Source organism: Falco cherrug, chromosome 3, assembly GCF_023634085.1.
Source record: "Falco cherrug isolate bFalChe1 chromosome 3, bFalChe1.pri, whole genome shotgun sequence".
In the NCBI taxonomy this organism is placed as follows: domain Eukaryota; kingdom Metazoa; phylum Chordata; class Aves; order Falconiformes; family Falconidae; genus Falco; species Falco cherrug.
The window spans coordinates 53,443,915-53,464,352 of NC_073699.1; the positions used below are offsets into that span (position 1 = coordinate 53,443,915).

Sequence of the window (20,438 nt, forward strand, 5' to 3'; positions counted from 1 at the left end):
GTGATTTTGCTAGGAAGAATGCTAGCTTGAATTAAAAAAAATAATCAGTGTAGAAAGCATTAGGCTTCTAAAAGGATTATCTAGAAGTACATGAAAAGAAATAGAGGAAAAAAGGGAAAAAGCATCATAAATAGGTTTGCTGGCTGAGTATATTTCATTTTTTTTCAAAAATTATTTAGAAGAAGTCTTCACATTGTTATAAAGAAAGAGTTGGTTGGGTCAGTCAGTACAAAAGGGTATGTGTAGCATGAATGAGCTCAGAATATTAGGGAAAAAATAAAGGGCTTAACAGTAGCATTAACTTACGCTTCTTCACCAATGAGTTCCCACTGTGATGCTGTGACTGAGAAGCTGTGACTAGCTATGCATATCTCAGTTGGGGAATATTGAGTTTGAGAGGTTAGATACTGCATTTATGAAGGTAGTTTGGGATTATAAGCTTTGTGCCACAGCAGGAGAAATGCAGGCTGAACAACTGCGAAGGAGCCAGGGTGAAGTGAATCAATCACTTCAAGAGCGATTAGGAAAAAAAAAAAGTTCCATCATAAGATTATTAACTCTATTTTATGCAAGTGATGAATATGTCATGCTTTGCAACTATGTATTTGGAGAGTACATTCCTGATACCAGAGGATTTTTCAGTGAAAAATGGTACAATGTGAGTTAGTGGTTGGTAGTTGATGCTAGACAAATTCAGGTTATAAATGGGAAAAGAAACGTAAAAAAATATGTATTGAGAATAATTAACTCTTAGACAATGTTGACTAACAATATTAATGTCTAAGTTTCTGCAAGCAGAAATTATAATAAGTTTACACTTTGTAATTCAGGAGGTTAGCCTGGAGGCTGGTGGCCCCTTCACTGCTTACAGTATTTGAGATACTCAATATTTAATCAGATGAGTAATTATCTTCTATATATTAGTTGATATTCAAAGGCATTCTTAGGCTGAGCATGGAACATCCCTGCCACAGGTTAAGAGTTTTTTTTTCTCCTATAGTGCTGCCCCAAGAAGTTTGTTTGTTTGTTTGTCTTGTTGGTTTTTTTGTGTTTGTTTGGTGGTGGTTTTTTGTTTGTTTGTTTGTGGGTTTTTTGTTCTTTTTTTTTTTGTTTTTTTCCCTGAGAGTGCTTTATCTTTTGATTCATAAAGGAGAAATACACAAACAAAGCATTTATGTCTCAACCCCTCTCATTGTGCTCTGGCTGCATATACAAGCAAGATTTATAAAGCAATTTTGAAAGTGATAACTTCCAGAATAGGAATATGTAATTTCCCTGGTAAACTCTATGTTATAAATTGACTGCAAGAAGAAAAAAGATAAGTAGGAGAAGAAACAATAGGTAAGGGAGAAATAACCATGCTTTAGGGGGATGCCTTACCTGAAGAAGAGAAAGTAGAAAGAAATGGGACTCTTCTAGACCAGACCTTCTTCTTTGTCCCATCCTATCAGTTTATCACTTCTAACATGAGTTTATATGATATAGAGAGCATATGATGCTTAAGCCGTAACTTCTGTACAAAGCCTAATTCTTTATCTTAAATGTGGATAATGCAAACTTCTGCCTTGAAATAAGTAAAACTATTTGTGCAAATGCAGACCAATTCATTAGTTAAATTATCACAAGCATTAATAGCTGCACTGAACAGGCAAATGAAAGTTCATTTTGTGTTTTACTTTTAAAGGGCCTAGCAATAATTCTTGATATTTTTACTATCCTTCTGACAATGCAATAGTTTGGAAGTGTCTGTAATTTCATTAGATTTTCTTAGTACTGTAAGTAAGTGATCACATTAGCTATTTTTATGGAATGAGCAGCCGTTCATCTTGTTTAACCTGCTTAATCTATAAATGTCTGGAGGAAAAGGCGAAAAATCAAAATGCATCTGTAAGTCTCCAAAACTTGCTAAGAGGCTAATTATCTGAGAATGCTGGCAGACTGACAGGGAAATGAATTTGAGAGTCATAGCCCACTTACACAAAACACATTGGCAACTTTTATCTGCTCTGGAGTAATGTGCTGGGTTGACCCTGGCTGGATGCCAGGTGCCCACCAAGCCACCCTATCGCTCCCTTCCTCAGCAGAAGGTGATGTGGGGGAGGAGATGAAAAAACCTTGTGGGTCAAGATTAAGGCAGTTTAATAAAGCAATAGCAAAGGTCATGTGTGGAAGCAAAGGAAAAGAAAAGCATTATTCTTTACTTCCCATTAGCAGGCAATGTCCAGCCACTTCCTAGGAAATAGGGCTTTAGTACATGTAGCAGTTCCTCTGGAAAACGAACGCTGTAATAAAAAATGCCCCCTCATCCTTTCTCTTGGCTTTTATATCTGAGAGGTGCCATAGGGTATGGAGTATCCCTTTGGTCAGTTTGGGTCAGCTGTCCTGGTGATGTCCCCTCCCAAGACCTTGCCCTTCCCCAGCCTGCTGGTGAGGGCAGGGGGGAGGCTGGGCAGACAGCCCGGGTGCTGTGCCAGAGCTGCTCCGCACGGCCAGAGCACTGGTGCGTTATCACCACCTTTCTAGCTACCGGTACAAGCAGAGCACTAGGAGGGCTGCTGTGGGGCTCAGCCAGACCCAACACAATCTGTGACAGTAACAAACAGCAGTCCACTGCTACGGCAAGTCTTTCTCGCAGGGAGGGAAGGGATGTTTCATGTAATCAAATAGCAAATATTGAGCCATCCACAGAGTATAAAATGGTGACCATGTACTGTTCATTTCAGTATAATGGATGCTTACCATCAAACAGTAGTTGTGCAACATTATATTTTTAAGGGAAGGTTAACCAATGATTCCAAGAAGCAGCTAAAAAAAAAGATCTGCTTGTGAAGCTGGATCTGAAACCAAACTTGCCAAAAGAAGTTGAACTGTGGTTAAGGCAAGCCTATATAGGGAAAGGTAAATAAGGTTTAGTTCTCAGTCAGCTGTAACTAGAGGGTTGACTATTCTTTGAGACCCCCAGAAGTTTTCTTGAATACCTGTAAGGAGCATATGTGATGCTTATTTAACATAGTATCACCTATTCTTGGGAAATGAATGAATATGCATGACTTCTCTCAGAAATATAATGCATAAACATATGCATGATCTATACAATCTTGCCTGAATGTAACATATGGCATGCATGTTAGGTGGAGTGATCCCCCACACATCCAGTGCTGCAATAAAGGAATGTATGTTTCTTAATGCTACACTGGTGTTAAGGAGTTGTCTTATTGCTGATTTCAGTGACAAAACCATACGCAGTATAATGGGTAACCTGTGTGAGTCACAGACACTGAGGTAAAAACTTTCCTAATAAGTGTTTTTTCAGTTGTTTTTGTAGTGATGGAAAATAACGGCTGAAAAATTTTGAGTTGTTAAAAAAATTTAATGAAATAAAGCGTTCAGCTTTCAAATATTAAAAAAATATAATTGAAGTAAATCTTGAAACAATGTATCAAACAGTGTTAAATTCAACATATTTTATTAAAATATTATGCTAAGGTTTTTTTTGGTTTAAGAACCAGGACAATAGGAAAACCACGTGTGTTTTACAAAAACACTTGTTGAAGTCAACTAGACCATTTAATAAAATTTTATCAAAAACATTTCACACAGATCTAGTTTGAGGATAGGATTTTGTGCCCATTGTAATGAAGTCACTTTTCTCATCAGTTTCTGCTTTTTGTTTCTCTTCCAATATAGCCAGGTTTGCTAAGTCAAAACATAAATGATAACAGGAGCAGCATATGTTTGTGTGGATTATAACTACCATTTCACTAGGTAGGGATGAAATGAATTCTGTTGGACTCAGATGTTCCCTGGATACCTGTGACCTAATCAGCATTTATGTCCTGTGGACCTGAACCAATACTGTTTCACTCCTTCAGTTCTCTGTTACTAGTCAGTTTTCTTTCCAGCAAGCAGTAACATTCCCGCTGTATACACCAATAATTTATTTTTAAAACTTTGGAAAGATGGTTCAGATCAGAACACATGGCAGTATAGCAAATAGTCTTCTTTATGACCTCTGGAGAGATAAAATTAGCCAGTTACTGCTGTAACTTCTCACTGAACTGTCATTGTTTTGTTCTGTATCTGCACCACTGTAGCCTGTGATCTGATCAGCTTTCACAAACCTATCCCTGCTCACGAGTGCACTGTATGTTATAAAGTTTGGTGGAGTATTATGAATGTCTAAGTTTCTCTTTACTGACTGGTTAAATAAGTCCTCCATTCATCAGATAGAAATATTTCTGTAAAATTACAGAAATACTGGAATTAAACTATGCAATTTTTTTCAGCAAGGTAGACAGTTTGAATTACGTTCTTTGTAAATATTTGTAAATATTCTGTTTTCTGATGTCCAGGAGTGGTCTCAGGTATTCAGTGGGAATAGTTTGGTTGTTGTCAAAGCTGAAACCAAGTTCAGAACATAAACAATAGTTGTACGATTTCCCCTCTTTTCAGCTTTGCTTTTCTACTTACTCATCTTACCCCAGTAATTAAATTTTGATTCCTTTTTACTAACCTTGTCCTACAATTGAATACTGAATGCTGTTTATGCTTTGCTTTGAACAATTGCAGCTTTCTGACTAGAAGGTAACTGAATTATAGGAGTTGAATCTGAGAGCTTTTAGTATATGCAATAGATTTGTAGCATGAATAATGATGTGCTACAAATAATGATTTGCTTTGTTGAGAATTACCTCATCCTCTGGAAAGGGCTCCACCCATGACAGTGCATGCTGCACATCCCATATGTGTCAGACCTGTGTTTCTGGGAAGTGGGGTAATATATTGTGTACATCCATTTAAATCTGACCCCTTGGGAGGCATCAGATCTCATATGAATTCAGTAATATCGTGGTGGGCAGCTTACCTTGCCAGTATGAATTATGTGTCCCGCTCAGGCGGAGAGGTTGGTTGTCATTCCTGTCAGACATCAGGATTTTAGTCTGAATGCAGGTAAGTGAGGTGGGAATGAGTGACTAGGCCGTGCAGGCTAAAGAGTGTTAAAGGAGGGCATGGGGGCTGTCCAGCTTTCATGCGTTAACTGAGGGAGTCCAGCTAGACTGACACCCCAGTGTCAGACAGGAGTAACTGAAGGTGAACTTCATGGTCCTAATGACCTGATGCCATTTTAACCTAATCAGGCTGTAAGATTTGCTACTTTCTCCCCTGGAGAAGCTTTTTCTCATATTAAATGAAGAGCCCAGGCCGTTCAGTACACAGTGGTGCTTTAGCCAGAGGTGCTGGTAGAAGGATGTCTTCATCCATCACAGCAGTGAAAGCTTTTGAGCTTGTGTCTCCAATGTACTAAATCTGGACTGAACTTTCTCGTGGTGGTCACATTACACTGCAATTCAGAAAGGAGAATCCATTGTGGTCCCACTGAATGGGTGGTGTTTGAAGGTTGGCTTAGAGAAGTGCATTGCTCTTTTACATTAGTGTAACTCTTCACAAAGGATTTTGCTGGGAAAAGCTGAGCAACATCCCGCTGACTTGACTTGTCACAGCAGGTATGCCTCCTTGCTGAAGACATATACTAACACCTGTGCTTATATTCAGAGTTGTCACATAGGATGCCTGAAATAGACTTTTAAGTTTAATAACCCACTCCCTGAAATCTGAGTCAATCTGTTGTATTTTAAAGGAATTGGCAGGAGCTACACACTAAAGGAGGGGCTGTTGATTTACCTTAGTCCCTTTACTCTTTCACATACTTTGCTAATTTCTGGGCTGCAGAGACACAAATTTCTATGGACTGGTTTACAAATGCACTCAATGAGACAGATTCAGAAAGGTGGAGGGCAGGGATGGCAAATAAAGGTGGAATGCTTGTGGAAGGCAGGAAGAAAGAGAGAATTTATTTGGCTCACCACTACATAAAGCTACAATTTAAATGCTATAAATAAGTTTTAGAATTAAGTGCATACATACACATATCTCATACAGTCTTGTCTCTACTTACTAGTTATTCTGATGCCCTTCATACGTGTGTGTGTTCCCTCAGGTTTATATTTGCAGTTTTGTACCCCTTGTTATTAAGATTTCCTTCATTGGTTCCTCTGGTTGTTGTAAGGTGGTGATGAGTAATATTCTGGAACAAACAAATCATTGAGGCAAGGTAGGTTTCCAAAATTTAATGGACCCTTGCTCACCGATTGCATTCATAATGTTGTGAGCGTTCTTATATTTGGATAATTATATCCTCAAATTAATACTTATATATATTTTTATATATTAATATATAAAATATATTAAGATTATATATATATTATACCCTCAAATTAATAGAATTTTGTTTACTTCAGTTCTAGGCTGTGATTTAATCTTAAAGTTATACAGAATCACAGAATGGTTGAGGTTTGAAGGGACCTCTGGAGGTCTTCTGGTCAAAACCCCCTCCTCAAGCAGGGCAGCCTAAAGACAGTTGCCCAGGACTGTGTTTTTCACTATCGCTAAGGATGGAGACTCCACAACCTCCCTGGGCAACCTGTGCCAGCGCTTGGTCACTCTCAAAGTGAAAAAGTTTCCTGATGTTCAGAGGGAGCCTCCTGTGTTTCTGTTTGTGCCCATTGCCTCTTGTCCTGTCACTGCACACCACTGAAAAGAGCCTGGCTTTGCCCCTTTTGCATCCTCCATTCAAATAAATTAATTGCTTATTCAGAAAATAAAATTAAATTCTCCTTGTCCTTTCCCCACAAAACAGCTTGCAGCCTTGCAGAGAGCTCACAGGCGCCTACTTGTATACTGAATTTCTAATGCTGTGTTCTGTTTTGTTTTTCAGATGGGCCCATCTTTCAGTAACTCGACATTCCAGTCCAAAATAACAGAGTCAGCTGATATTGTTGTTGGAATATGTTATATGGTATTTGGTAAGTATGATTTCATGGTATAGAGCTTTGGCTGTATTTGATGTGGTAAGGAGACTTGACTGTAAAAGTAAAGTTTTTTTGGACACAGATGAACTTCTCTATATTCATAAAGAGGGGAAAAAAAGCACAGGGTGAAATCATTGAAAGGTTTTTAATGTGTGATTTATGTTAGGCAAAACCCCCTTTATTCAGTACTAGGAATATAAAGCTGGGCAGGAACATGAGTTTTTGAGGCCCTGGCAGTTTTAAGCATCCGTGTGATCATTGTTAAGTCTGAACAAGAGAGTGTCTCTTCCACACATCATTGCAAACCATAGAACAACGTATCCTGACTCCTCATAATGCCTGAAGTGAAATACCAAAAGCTGTAATTATAACATGTCGGGGATAGGTGCTGGAAAGACCAGGTTTATGGCCAGTGTCCAGTCATTGCCTTAGAAAGTGAGATTTCTGGGGAGGGGGCTATGCTGTTAGAGAGGAGGCAGATTTATTATCCGTAGCTCTGGTCTGGCTGAAGAGAAAACTCCAGATCCTAAAGGTACTGGCCAGTGTAACCATGAGCCAGAGACCAGGAAAGTCAGCCCAGACATCTGGGGGAACAGTGGCCACCCTCGTTACGTGCAGTTGGTAGGCATGGGGATAGAATCATAGACTCATTTAGGTTGGACAAGACATTTCTGGTGCTTCAGAAGATGTTGAAAAAGGAAAACGTAGCAGTCGAATGAATGCCCTAACAGACCTACGGCAACCAATACTAGCTCTGAAGTGTGGGATTAATGCAAAATAAATATAGCACAACAAAGAGTGAACTCATGTCTAGTCCTGTCAACGAACATTTGCATCCTAATGGCTTCAAAGATTAACATGTGTTCTAACATGTTTTCTCCAAATTTAAATGAATGTACGCCCTATTTATTTTAGAGTGTAGCTGTATATGGATAGCTGAGATTGAGAGGAGACATATAGCCTGGGTGGACAATACATGTCAGTTTAGAGACATGTCCCTGCAGCATTTATACTCCTGAATTTGCAGAGCTCATCAGCTAAATATAGGATCATTTCTCATCAGAAACCTCATGCAATTTTTCTACTGCCAGATGGACTAGAAATTTTCTTGTGTAGCTTCATTTCTGGTTTTAATGTTTTCTGTTTGTTATCAGTACCAGATAAGATGCAGACCTCTTTACTGACAACACTGCTGATAAAATAGTGACAATTTTATCCATGTCTGTCCCATGTTTTCCTCTCCCATCTTTGTTCAGCTAGTCATACAACGTAGTGTTGCCTCATAACTTTTGTTTTAACTTTCTCTTTCTGGATCCTATGATAATCCACTGTGCTCAGATCACTGAGTCTTTTTTCAGGATGTATCCTCAGTATCTACTGTACCAATTTTACCAAAGCTGTTGGACAGCGCTGCTTGGAAAACAGATGCAGTATGTTCACAAGGCCATAGGAAATGGAGCTTGGAGTGATCCTGATGAGCATTTAGACCATTTCTGGGCCTCTTACACCATTCCTGACCAAAATTTGTCAAGCCTTCTCTGAAAACCTTTCTATGAACTCACTAAGCAGTTTATTCCAGTGTTTGCTAATGTAAGGCAGAATAGGAAACATGGCAAAGAGGTTTCCAGTAAGTGGTATTTTGTAAAAGTTGCACAAAATATTTGAATGAAAAATCATATGCTTAAAAAGGAAAAAAAAAAAAAAGGTTTTAGATAAAACCTCTTCCCATCTCTTCCTCCAGGGATTTCACAATGGAGATGTATGTGAAGAGGGATGGCTTTGACCATAACGGTCAGCCAGATGCTAAAGTGACTGTCATGTCAGTTGGTGCATGCTAAAAACTGTAAACGGACTTGAGCTGGTAATCCAACCAAGAACAGACACCATGGGAAATAAAAACAAAAAATAAAATTGAGGTTTTGCTAAAGGAAAAATGTGGTGATTGACTCTTCTGTAGTACAGCTGCTGAGGGTATTTAGTATAAGTGATATCTCTGATGTGGCTACTACTTTAATATTCTGGTTAAAATTAATCTCACTAGGAACAGTGAGAGAGCATATTCTGATAGTCTGATGGTCTGTGCTCCCTAACCTCAGTCAACTGGATTCTGCTTAAGTAATGTTCCTTTTAATGATACCAAGTGATAATCAGATTGAAATGTAATTGAAATATTGGAAAATATTAAAATGGGGAAAGAAAATGGAAATAATAATTTTAAACAAAACTGTTGCCTTTTACTGTGTTTTTGTCGTTATATTTTTGAAGTCTTGGAAGAAAAATGTTTGGAACAAAATTGTTGCACATTTGTGGGAGCAGAATTCAAGGAAAATATCTTTTCTCTTTCCAGGAGGTTATAAATTACAAATATTTTAAATAGGTGTAAGGAGATCAGTGGTAGAAAAAGAAATTACCAGTGTCTAACATTACTTGCTAAACTGCCATTTCCTTATAAGAAAATATCATAATCTGTAAAATATTTGGGAAAATTAGGTAAATTATTTCCTGTGAGAGTATGATTAAATTAGGCACATTCTCTTATGGGTATAATCCAAAGCCAATGTTGGTTTGCAGTCTCTATGCGAGTTGTTAACCTCAGTTTCTATATCAATATTTACCTATATTCTATATTTATAGTGTTGCTTTTTTTAGAGGTATACAGGAACAGGCAGTGAGGTCCATAAAGCACTTGGTCTCTATCCAACAGCTCGATTTCACACGGCATTAATTAAGGGACCCTCTTGTTTATTAGGTATTCTCATGTCCATGGCCCTCTGGAATTTTTACATTTGGAAGTGTTGTTCTTGTGTGTCTATAAAAGGCTGCTTAAAATTCTGGTTTTTCACTGTTATTTGACCTTCAAAACTGATGGTCACCTAACTCACATAACTTTGTGTATCCTTCATAGGGTTTGATCCTGTCAGTTTAAAGGTAGAGAGCAAATTACTTGTCTTCTACTAGATTACTTGCAGCCTTCTTAAGTTTCTTGTCAGGGCTCACAGTAAAACCAGCATTCACAGAGAAAACAGTTCTATTGACACACAGTGCAGACATTACTTAACTACATTTTTCTTTTTCATGCATGCTTCAACATTCTTGCTGTATTGTGTATTATTACTAGGAACTATAACAAGCACCACTGAAAAAATGCCTCAAAGAGAAAAGAAGAAGGTTTAGCGAATGGAGAGCTCTATACCTGGAACTGGGAAAATGGGTGCAGTGTCAGATGGGTATTGTCTCGTGCTTAATTAATGCCAGCTTCCTAAAGGAAAAATTATTTTTGGCAGGCCAGTTAATTTAATGAATACAATTATTCATTAGATCTTAGTAGACAGTTTGATGAACAAAACAGGAAGAAAGCAGGAAAAATGACAAAATATTTTGAAAAATCTTTGAAATATAAGGAAGAGAAAAGCACAAATATAAAATAGAGACAAGTTTATCTGATAAATGATAGTTATGATGACAGCGCATTATTCTTGTGCAGGAAAAGAAAAGGGATGGCTGAAAGTAAATTTTTCTTCATATTCCATGTTTCTCTGCAGGAATATGCTCCTTGTGTGGGAACAGTATTCTCCTACATGTCTCCTACAAGAAAAAGAATTTGTTGAAACCAGCAGAATACTTCATTATTAACCTTGCCATCAGTGATCTTGGTATGACTCTGACATTGTACCCTCTAGCTGTAACCTCCAGCCTCTCACACAGGTTTGTTCACTATGCACATATTTAACATGTAGGCTCTGGGGGTCTGTGTCAGTGATGATGACCAAATTGCTCTGCCACTTTGCGTGTTGTAAAAGTGGGAATTAATTAGAGGGACTGAGAGAAGTATGTTCTGTAACAGCAGCTTTATGGACTGCTGGTGTTAATTACTATTTGTGTCTGTTTGAGGTTACTGTCTTTTTGATTTCTGTAGGGCTGGGATTTTGTTCCAAATATTCGATTCCTACGGTATTTATCCTTTGTGGGTAGTATTATTCAAGTGATGGTGAAATGCTTCATTTTTTTCAATTGGACAATGAAATTTGGTATCATAAAAAGGAAACCCTGAATTTACTTATGATCTCCAAATGTAGGGGTAGTGATGATGCATAGAAATGTAGTGTTCTGTATTAATTTTTAGGTCAGCACTCTAATTTGGAACGTCTTCCTTCCTTCCCCACTTCTCTTTATCCACATGTATTTAACCTCATATCATTGTGCAAGATGTATTTTTTGTGATCTTTTAAAGTCTGGGAGTCTTGGGAGGCTCATTACTAGACCTCAGATAGTATTTGTGCAACCCAGGAAGCATGAAAGTGTTTGAGAGAAGGGAACTAGGTAGAAAAGGTGAAGGGAGATCAAGACTGATAATCAGGAGTTGTTCTGCAGGGTTTGGGATAGGATGGTATTGGCAGTATTTTGGTCTATCCCTCTGGGTTGCAGAATGTCTCACAACTGATGGGACAATAGGAAATGGCCTCATGCTGCACCAGGGGAAGTTTAGATTGGATATTAGGAAAAATTTCTTCATCAAAAGGGTTATCAAGCATTGGAACAGGCTGCCCAGGGAAGTGGTTGAGTCACCATCTCTGGAGGTATTTAAAAGATGGTAGATGTGGTGCTTAGGGACATGGTTCAAGGAGGGACTTGGCAGTATTAGGTTATTGGTTGGACTTGGTGATCTTGAAGGTCTTTTCCAACCTAAATGATTCTATTATTCTATGTGACTATGCAGTACTGATCTGGCTTCCCAAAACACTTTACTGAGAAAACTATGAAGGCCTGTAAAATGCTAAAGATTGTGAGAAAGTAAAGGATTGCTAACTAGATGGAGACATCATCAAGATAGCCCATAAAAAACCTGAAAGAGATAAAAAGATTAAATTAGTTATTTAAACTGGCTTTTCCTGTATGGGAATGATAAGAAAATAGCAGCAGAATCAAAATCATTAAAATGGTTAATGTGTAGTATGATGAAAGACAGCCAAATCTGGAAGAACTGCCATGGCAATTTGTATGTTGGTGACAAAGACATATAAACTAAATATTGATGTGAAGTCAGCTAAACAGAAAAAAAGGGAGAAACAGCCTCGTGGTCAAGAATGGAAATTCATTTAATTGTCACAGAAATTACATTCATTGTAATCTCCTTTGGGAATTAGGTGGCATCCACCAAGAATTCCTGCTGTCCCTCTCTAATAGGTGTCTGGTCTAACTGCTGCTGTTGTACCAGCTGTTTCTATAGCAGCAACTGAAGCTCCACAGCTTCCAGCCTAGCATGTGGTGGTAGATTGGCACTTGTTTTAGGACATTTAGCACGTTTTAGCCCAGCACTGATATACTGGCAGTGGCTCAGTGCGACGAGCGAGGGGAAGCAAGCAGCCGACTCAGTATGAGTGATAAAGCAAGCTCCGATTTATTACGGCGCAATTATGGCATTTATACAATTCCAGTTAATTATGCCTACTAGTCATATGTTGATAGGCTAAGCCCTAATGGTTACGTCTTCATACGGCCTCCTACTTGCGGTTTCTGCGGTTAACTGGTCACATAGCTCAGCTCCGTGCTCTACGTGCCTTCCTCAAAGTTAGTTGCTACATCTTCTGCAAGCTCAGCATTGACCTTTCCCTTATCTTCCTTGTCCATTGTCCATTATTGCAGTAACTTTTTTACTGCGGCCTAGTCTGGTTCACTCCAAACTCATGTCAAGTGCTGTGTCACACAGTCCTTCCATGGATCCGTGGCCGTTTTCTCTCATCCATTCTGCAACAATTCCCCCTTTTTCTTTTTGGACAAGGAAGGATTGGGTAACACGTTCAAACAATTTTCGGATACAAGAAAGAATACAAGGTAACAAAAGCAACAGTAAAACAATAAGCAACAATACAGATAAACCCTGTTTTAACAAGTCTCTTAACCATCCATTTATGCCCAGAGAAGCAAACCACACATCTATGCCTGATGAACCTTCTTTAACTTGATGCATACGATTTCTTAACTCCTCCAGCTGTCGATGAATACTTTGTGAATGATCAGAAAGATTTAGGCAACACATGCCTTCAAAATCCTGACACCCATGCCCATTTGCCAAAAGCAAAAAATCTATAGCAGCTCTATTTTGCAAAACTGCATGTCGTAAGCTATCAACATCAGTGGCAAGACCTGATAAAATGTCCGTCGTAGAATTAAATTGTTTCACTGCCCAACAAGCTAGAGTCTTTATTTTAGCCCAATTCGCAGCTGCTGCGCCACCGGGAAGAAAAAATGAAAGAGCTACGGTTCCAGCCACTGTGCCAAGATTTACATTATCATTACAATCTGGCTTTAAGTCATGAAGACTGCGTTTTGCTCTACTCTCATTTGCTTGTCTTACCAAGTCACGCATGGTGGGTGCAAACATGGTTAGTTTGCCAATATAACAGGGTCCTCCCACGGGACGGAATGGTATGGCGGGCCATGCCCTGTCTCCACATATTAGAAAATATCCTTCTGGTAATAATTTCGCTGTAACATTTTCCACATCAAATTCACCGGCATATTTTGAGGTGTTCCAATGGCTAGAATTCCCTGATACATTCTGATATCCTAAGTAAAATTGTATTACATTGTCACGGTGCATGATGCGTTTCCATTCATCTCCAAACATGACAGCACCTGAGCCATTGATAGGTCGAAATAGGGGGCGAACTCTGGTACAATTAAGTTTTTGACTAACATTTACTAAAGGCCCAGCGGCTGGAAAAGAGCCCCATAGGTCTAATTCTTGCTGAGGTAAATGGATTGATTCATTTAGATGGTAAATCAACTGTTGTAAAAAATACGTATTTTTAATAAGTGTACTATTCCACCAGGTACAGTTATCACCAAAGCCAAAATTCATGTCATTATACTTCCGGTCTAACCAGGCCAAATATGATTGATTTATGGCTGTATAATTTACTCCCAAAGGTTCAAAATCAGGCCAATGTATATAAGGGTAACCAATTAGACACGTTCGGAAAGGATCACTTGCTTTCTGCAGGGAAAGACAAAAATCTGTAACTCCTGATTGATTTGCCCACGTAACCCACATATTTTGTCTAGGCTCTATACTATGTAAAGCGAAAACAACGACAATATTCAATAGGCTAATTCCCAAAAACAATGCCATCATCCACGTTTGCAATGATGTTGTATGATATGAGACTCAAAACTTTTCTTAATAATGCGAACCCAAAAGATAAATTCGTTACGTAATTCTGCCAAAAATAATTGTTCAAAAGCCTCATAAGATTGTAATGCTTTGTTGATAACTGCAAAACTAGGAGCAGGTGTTTCAGTCAAAAGGGAATTTCCACCAAAGCCAAAACGTAAAATGTTATTTTGACAGGGTGGACATACCCAGGAACATAAAGTTTTTCATCTAAACACTCCAACTCTTTTACAATATCCACAATAAAATGTAATTTTTGAATTACAAACAATTTTACATATAGGACAAAATTTTTCTAATTGTATTGGTCCTTGCCCAAAGAGGTCTTGCAAAGTATGCAAAATACGGGTAAAATGTAATAAAGACAATCTATCAGAGGGTAATTGATATTGTATCTCCCGAGGCAGCTGCCATAAAATGGGAAGAATAATATATGTCAGCTTTTCTACAAGTCGTTTTTCTTCATCTGGTCGTGGCAGCCGAAATAATCTGTCTCGATGCTGTGTCCATTTGACAATTTTTGCACCATAGGTGGCGCTCTCGACATTGACGACGTGTATGTCCAGGACGCCCACAACGAAAGCAAATAAAGTCTTTTCGAGGTGGTTTCTTACTTTGCCGTTCATCTAACGTCTTTAAAGGAGCGAGGGCTGCAAAAGCTTGTTGCTGAGTTTTAACTAAATTGTCTCCTACCTCTTTAAGCGTTTCGACTAACAAAGCTTGAGGTCCTACAGGCACTCGGCTCATTCTTTCTAACATAGTTTCAACAGAAGCATCTAGAGGAAGGGTAACTAAAATGCCTTTTGTATAAGTGTTACAATTTTCTAATACACACTGCCTCAATAATGGTCCCTTCATAAAATCCGCTATATCTGCTCGATTGATCGCATCAGTGACTCTGTCTACAAAAGAGGCAAAAGACTCATCCCTGCTTTGTTTAATCGACATATATGAAGGGGTAGCAGGGGTTGTTCTTACTTTTTGTAGTGCTTCACGCGCCAGTTTCATAGATTCTAACAGTACATCAGGACCAGTTTGCATCTGCATTTCTATTGAGGCAAAAGGTCCAGACCCCATCAATTGTTCTACGGTTACTCCTGCTAATCGGTCACGCGACGCATGTACAGATAGTTCACAAAGCCTTTGCCAATGAGCTTGCCACAACAATTGTTGTGATTGCTTCAAAATAAGTCTCATAATATTTTTTATATCTTCCGGACACAATATTCCACTTCCCCAAATATAGTTTAACATTTGTCGGGTAGGTTCACCATGTAAACCTGAGTCATTAACTATACTTCGCAGTTGATTTAAAATTTTCCAATCTAAAGTATGATGTTCTCCTGTCATTACTCCTGCATTATCGATCGTGTAGATCACAGGATAAGCTTGACAATTAATTTGAGTTACAGCATCAAAATCTTTCTGCTCCATTGCCTCTCGGAGTATTTTGTCCCAATCGACCCGAACTAACTGTGAGTGCGGGGGTGAGTGAAACGGTTTACTAAATGTTTTATCTTTTAACTGTCCCCTTGTCATTTTTCCCTCAGTCTCAGTAGACTCCTCCTCTGAATTGTTACTTTGCGAGCCATCCTGCACCTGATCTTGAGACGGTGCCGAAGGACAAACTTCTTTCTCTGTGTGAGGAGGAGGAGGTGGTTGATTTGAGGGCTGACGAACAACAGGGACAGGAATTCCTGAAGCAGGAGGACTGAAGTAATCTCCTCCTGCTGTAAAACGCCCCGCTGTTGAATCAGTTTTTTCGAGCCGATTAGTGGCAGCTGCGGCCATTTGTTTTTCAACTTTGTAACGTTTTAAACAGTTAATGACCTCTCTCCAAGATTTCATTAACTTTTTAGCAACTTTATCATCGTCAATCACTAAATCCCATAAACAGTCCCCATAATTACGCCATTCTTCTATTTCAAACATACTTTCAGGATCTTTAAAGTAACCTTTTGCCTTGCCTAACGTAATTAGCCCAGCTAAATCTTTCAAAGGGCTTACCCCCCGCTTTTCTAAAAAGCGTTGTAAAAGAGCGAGTGCTACCTCTTTTTCCATAGCGCGCTTTTAAAGAATTCTTCCCTGATTAAGAGAATTCTTCTCCTTAATTAAGATGCAGCCTTTTTCCCCTGGGTAGCCTCTGACGGACGGCGAACCTTTCCCTTGATTAACGTGGTTCAAGCACGGATCGAGATACGATGCCAGCATCAGTCGATCTTTGCTCCCTGGTCGCTGCTACCAGTGCTTCTCCGTCCTCGCTGTCCGGTGAAGAACAGGGATTGGGGGTCCCTGTTCGGGCGCCACTTGCGACGAGCGAGGGGAAGCAAGCAGCCGACTCAGTATGAGTGATAAAGCAAGCTCCGATTTATTACGGCGCAATTATGGCATTTATACAATTCCAGTTAATTATGCCTACTAGTCATATGTTGATAGGCTAAGCCCTAACGGTTACGTCTTCATACGGCCTCCTACTTGCGGTTTCTGCGGTTAACTGGTCACATAGCTCAGCTCTGTGCTCTACGTGCCTTCCTCAAAGTTAGTTGCTACATCTTCTGCAAGCTCAGCATTGACCTTTCCCTTATCTTCCTTGTCCATTGTCCATTATTGCAGTAACTTTTTTACTGCGGCCTAGTCTGGTTCACTCCAAACTCATGTCAAGTGCTGTGTCACACAGTCCTTCCATGGATCCGTGGCCGTTTTCTCTCATCCATTCTGCAACAGCTCAGCACAGACATGAATTGCTGTGGCTCAGCTCTTGCTGGGTGCCCCTCAAAGCCGCGATACTGGGAGAAGGGGGGAAGTGAGAGAAGAAGCTGTTCTAATTTGTGTGTTGCCAATGCCTGAGATTTATTTCAGTTGGAATTCAATACTAAATGTATTTATGCTCCTTATATATTTTATTTCTCCACGCATTCCTTAATACATTAGAAGCAAATGTACCTACTAGTTAAAATACCCTTCTGGATTTCATATATCAGTAGATACTTGAAAGGTAGAGTTATATGTGGAACAGTTAAGGAATTTCTCCATGTTCAGCTAAATAGTTGCTTAAAGAGAGACTGGTAGCACAGCGGATCAGAGAGTCATGTAGCAGTGTGTGGTGCAGAGATCCAAGCCCTATTGGAATGAGTGTTTAGTAATGTAGTCAGGTAAAATATATTTAACAAAAGACACAGAGAGAACCTCACCCAACCTAACCTCTAGGTAACTTTTTCTTTTCAACTAATCAAATTGAAAAAATTGTACTTGATGTGAAAAAAAATCTCTCTTTGTCCTTCTTGCATCTAGTTTTCTCTTATTTTGGCACAAAATTAAGAAATAAGAGAAAAAAATCCAGTAATTACTCAGTTTTTACCACATTACTTTCTGTGCTGAAATATTGCTATATATATTGACTAATGGAGGTGATGTCTTCAAAATGTAGCAGGGGGATTTTGACAACTGCTACTGTAAATCATACAAGTATATGAATAGAAAGGGAGGAGGTATAGTGATTCAGATCAAAGTTTTGTTCCTCTGGAGAACCTTCACAAGTGTATGTGTTGACTTTGATGGAAACTAGTTTGAAAAAGATGCATAAAGGTAGCAGAAGTAATAATAAGCAGTATTTATGAATTTATGAATTATCATGACCTAGGTCTACTACTGACAAGCATTGTGATTATTCTTTTCAGAAAGATTATCATTAAGATATACTGCTTTGTTTTATAAAAATGGCTTAAATGTGAATCATAAAAATGAAGCAGAACATTACTGGCTGTATCTTCTGTAATCCATCATTGACCAACAAATGATTTAATCATGCAGTTTTATTGAAATTTTAAGGCTACAACTATAACTATATTTCTACCATTTAGCATTACATTTAAGAAAAAAGGATAACATCTGAGAATTAGTTTTCTTGGTTATTTTCCAGGTGGCTGTATGGGAAACAAATTTGCTTGTTCTATGCGTTTTGCGGGGTGCTGTTTGGGATCTGCAGTCTTTCAACACTGACATTACTGAGCATTGTGTTCTGCCTCAAAATTTGTTTTCCAGCTTATGGTAAGCTAATGTTTCTGTCCTAGGTTACTCAATTTTTCTTCTGAACACAGACCATCATTTTTGGGTTGCATATCCTAGAGAGTATTTTTATAGAAGAGAACTTTTAGATCCAGTCAAAAAATTCTTATTTCTGTGATCATTGATAATTGACTATAGGGCTAGATATATGTGATTCATTACATTTAAGCTCTTGTAAGTCAGTGTGATAATTTGGAAACCTGGAATAAGAGTTCTTATCTGAAAGCAAGGCTAGTCTGAATAAACTGTGGGTTTTTTTCAGAGTTTATTGCTACATTTTGATAGAGATTTATTCATACAGATTTATGTTGTACTAACTATCCTAATTGTATACCCAAGAATTCAGCTATCTAATCTTTTTGCAAATTGTTGTGAACCGTGCCCTATTCTTACAAACCTTCAATATGCTATAATATCTAGAACACCTGTTGAAGTTATCCTTCTTACTTACCCTGCTTATCTGTCTCTATATGGGAAACTCCATCCAGATGTGTCAACGATGCTGATCTTCACTGATTGTGTCTTCCAGGGAACAGGTTCAAGAGAGAACATGGACAAATCTTGATAGCCTGTGCTTGGACTTACGCAGCGGTTTTTGCCTGTTCTCCTCTAGCTCACTGGGGAGAATATGGACAGGAGCCCTATGGCACAGCCTGCTGCATTGACTGGCATTCCACCAACGTAAATGCCATGGCCATGTCTTACACCTTAGTCCTCTTTGTTTTCTGTTTTATTCTCCCTTGTGGAGTAATTGTCACTTCCTACTCTCTTATTCTGGTGACTGTGAAAGAATCCAGGAAAGCAGTGGAACAGCACGTCTCCGGCCCTGCCAGGATGAGCAATGCACAAACCGTTACTCTCAAGGTATTTGAAAGTTAGTCTTTGGCAAGCTGTATTTGGCACAGCTGGGCTGCACCATTTAAGGACCCAGAAACTTCCTGAGAAGGAAATAAAGATGGAAAAGAAAATCGGTCCTTACTGCATTTTCATTTCAGACAACAGTGTTGTCTTGTGCGGATTCACTGTATGTCAATGAGTTGCTAAACATACAGATAGTATTTGTATTGTTTCTGGAGGGTGGTAATTAAACTCACAGAACTCCATTATTTGTGAAAATTAAGGTTTCAGTTTTTGATCAAAAGGAAGGTTAAAAATTGGAGCACTATATAGAAGTGAGTTTGGGTCTCATGCTCTTGAACCACTGCTTATGAAAGCCATTCTGGTTTCAAGTGAGTAAATTCTGTTTGCCCAGCTACAGAGATCTGAGCACATCCAGTCTTAAGCTTTGTATCACTGAATATTTAAAATAGTGTCGTAGAGATCAAATTCTCTTGTTTATAAATGAAAAAAGGACAAAAGTCACAGAAAAGTGTTTTTCTGTAAATACTTTTTGAACCAAAACCTCTGAAGGTTTGTGTTTCACTAGTTTATAAGCAAAATTAAACCTGTGGTTGCAGTATTTGTTGTGGAAATTGTTTCTGGCTGCCTGTCCTTTCCAGAAAACCAGCATCTATCTTTTTAATATAACAAAAAATAAGAAGAGAAACTTGCGCAGCTGACATTAGGTGTGCTTTACTCCTCAGATAATGTACCTATTGAAAGATGTGTTACCTCTTGACTCTGTTAATTATCTCCAGTGAGAAAATCTTTGTTTTTTCTTGATGTCAGTGTTCCTCTAGTTATTTGTTTGGCATGTCCTTCTAAGTATCTTCCTCACCACCCTTCAGTTTTCTGCTTGGAATCATCTTTGGTCCTTCTCTCTGTTCAGGAATATGGACACTCATTTGCAAATACAATTAGATATCTCACAGATCTGCTTCTGTATAGATGATCTGCTTTCTTTTTTTCATGCTAACAAATTTGGTCCCTTTCGGACATCTCTCTTCAGATGACCAAGTGCAGTGTAGCTGCACTAGACATCTTAATCTGCCTCATCTCTCCCTTTGAGTATCTTGGGTTTGACCACTGTTGGAAACATCCTCCTCCTATCTACTGCATAGTCTTTAAACCTAAATATCTTCTGCAATCCAAGCAGTTTAATAACTAAAGAGTTGTGTCCATATCTTTCCTACTCCTTCTTTGTAATAACCCTTAGATGGGAAATTTCCCAACTGAAGTTTTTAGGTATATTCCTGCCTTGTTCCTGGATATTCAGTAGACATGTAGACATTAATTTTCTTAAGGCTTTCATTTGACCACAGGATACTTTGCTGTAACTCTAATTAACTTTTAAAACTCTTCATAGCTTATGCTAATTCTATACTCCAGTAAGACCAAGATGCTGGTTACACTGCATCCTCACAACAATCAGAAATATGCAGGCATGTTCC

At 38.7% G+C, this 20,438-nt stretch overlaps 1 protein-coding gene across 1 annotated transcript in view; it reads left to right on the forward strand.

Moving 5' to 3' along the window:
• The first annotated feature begins 6,775 nt into the window (after window positions 1–6,775).
• Window positions 6,776–20,438, forward strand: part of LOC102051027 (opsin-5-like) — a 29,014-nt gene continuing 15,351 nt past the window's right edge. Inside the window, exons 1-4 of the mRNA XM_014280188.3 lie at window positions 6,776–6,863; window positions 10,412–10,574; window positions 17,963–18,090; window positions 18,638–18,972. Coding sequence (XP_014135663.2) covers window positions 6,776–6,863; window positions 10,412–10,574; window positions 17,963–18,090; window positions 18,638–18,972 — 714 coding nt within the window. The remainder of the gene's footprint in view (window positions 6,864–10,411; window positions 10,575–17,962; window positions 18,091–18,637; window positions 18,973–20,438) is intronic.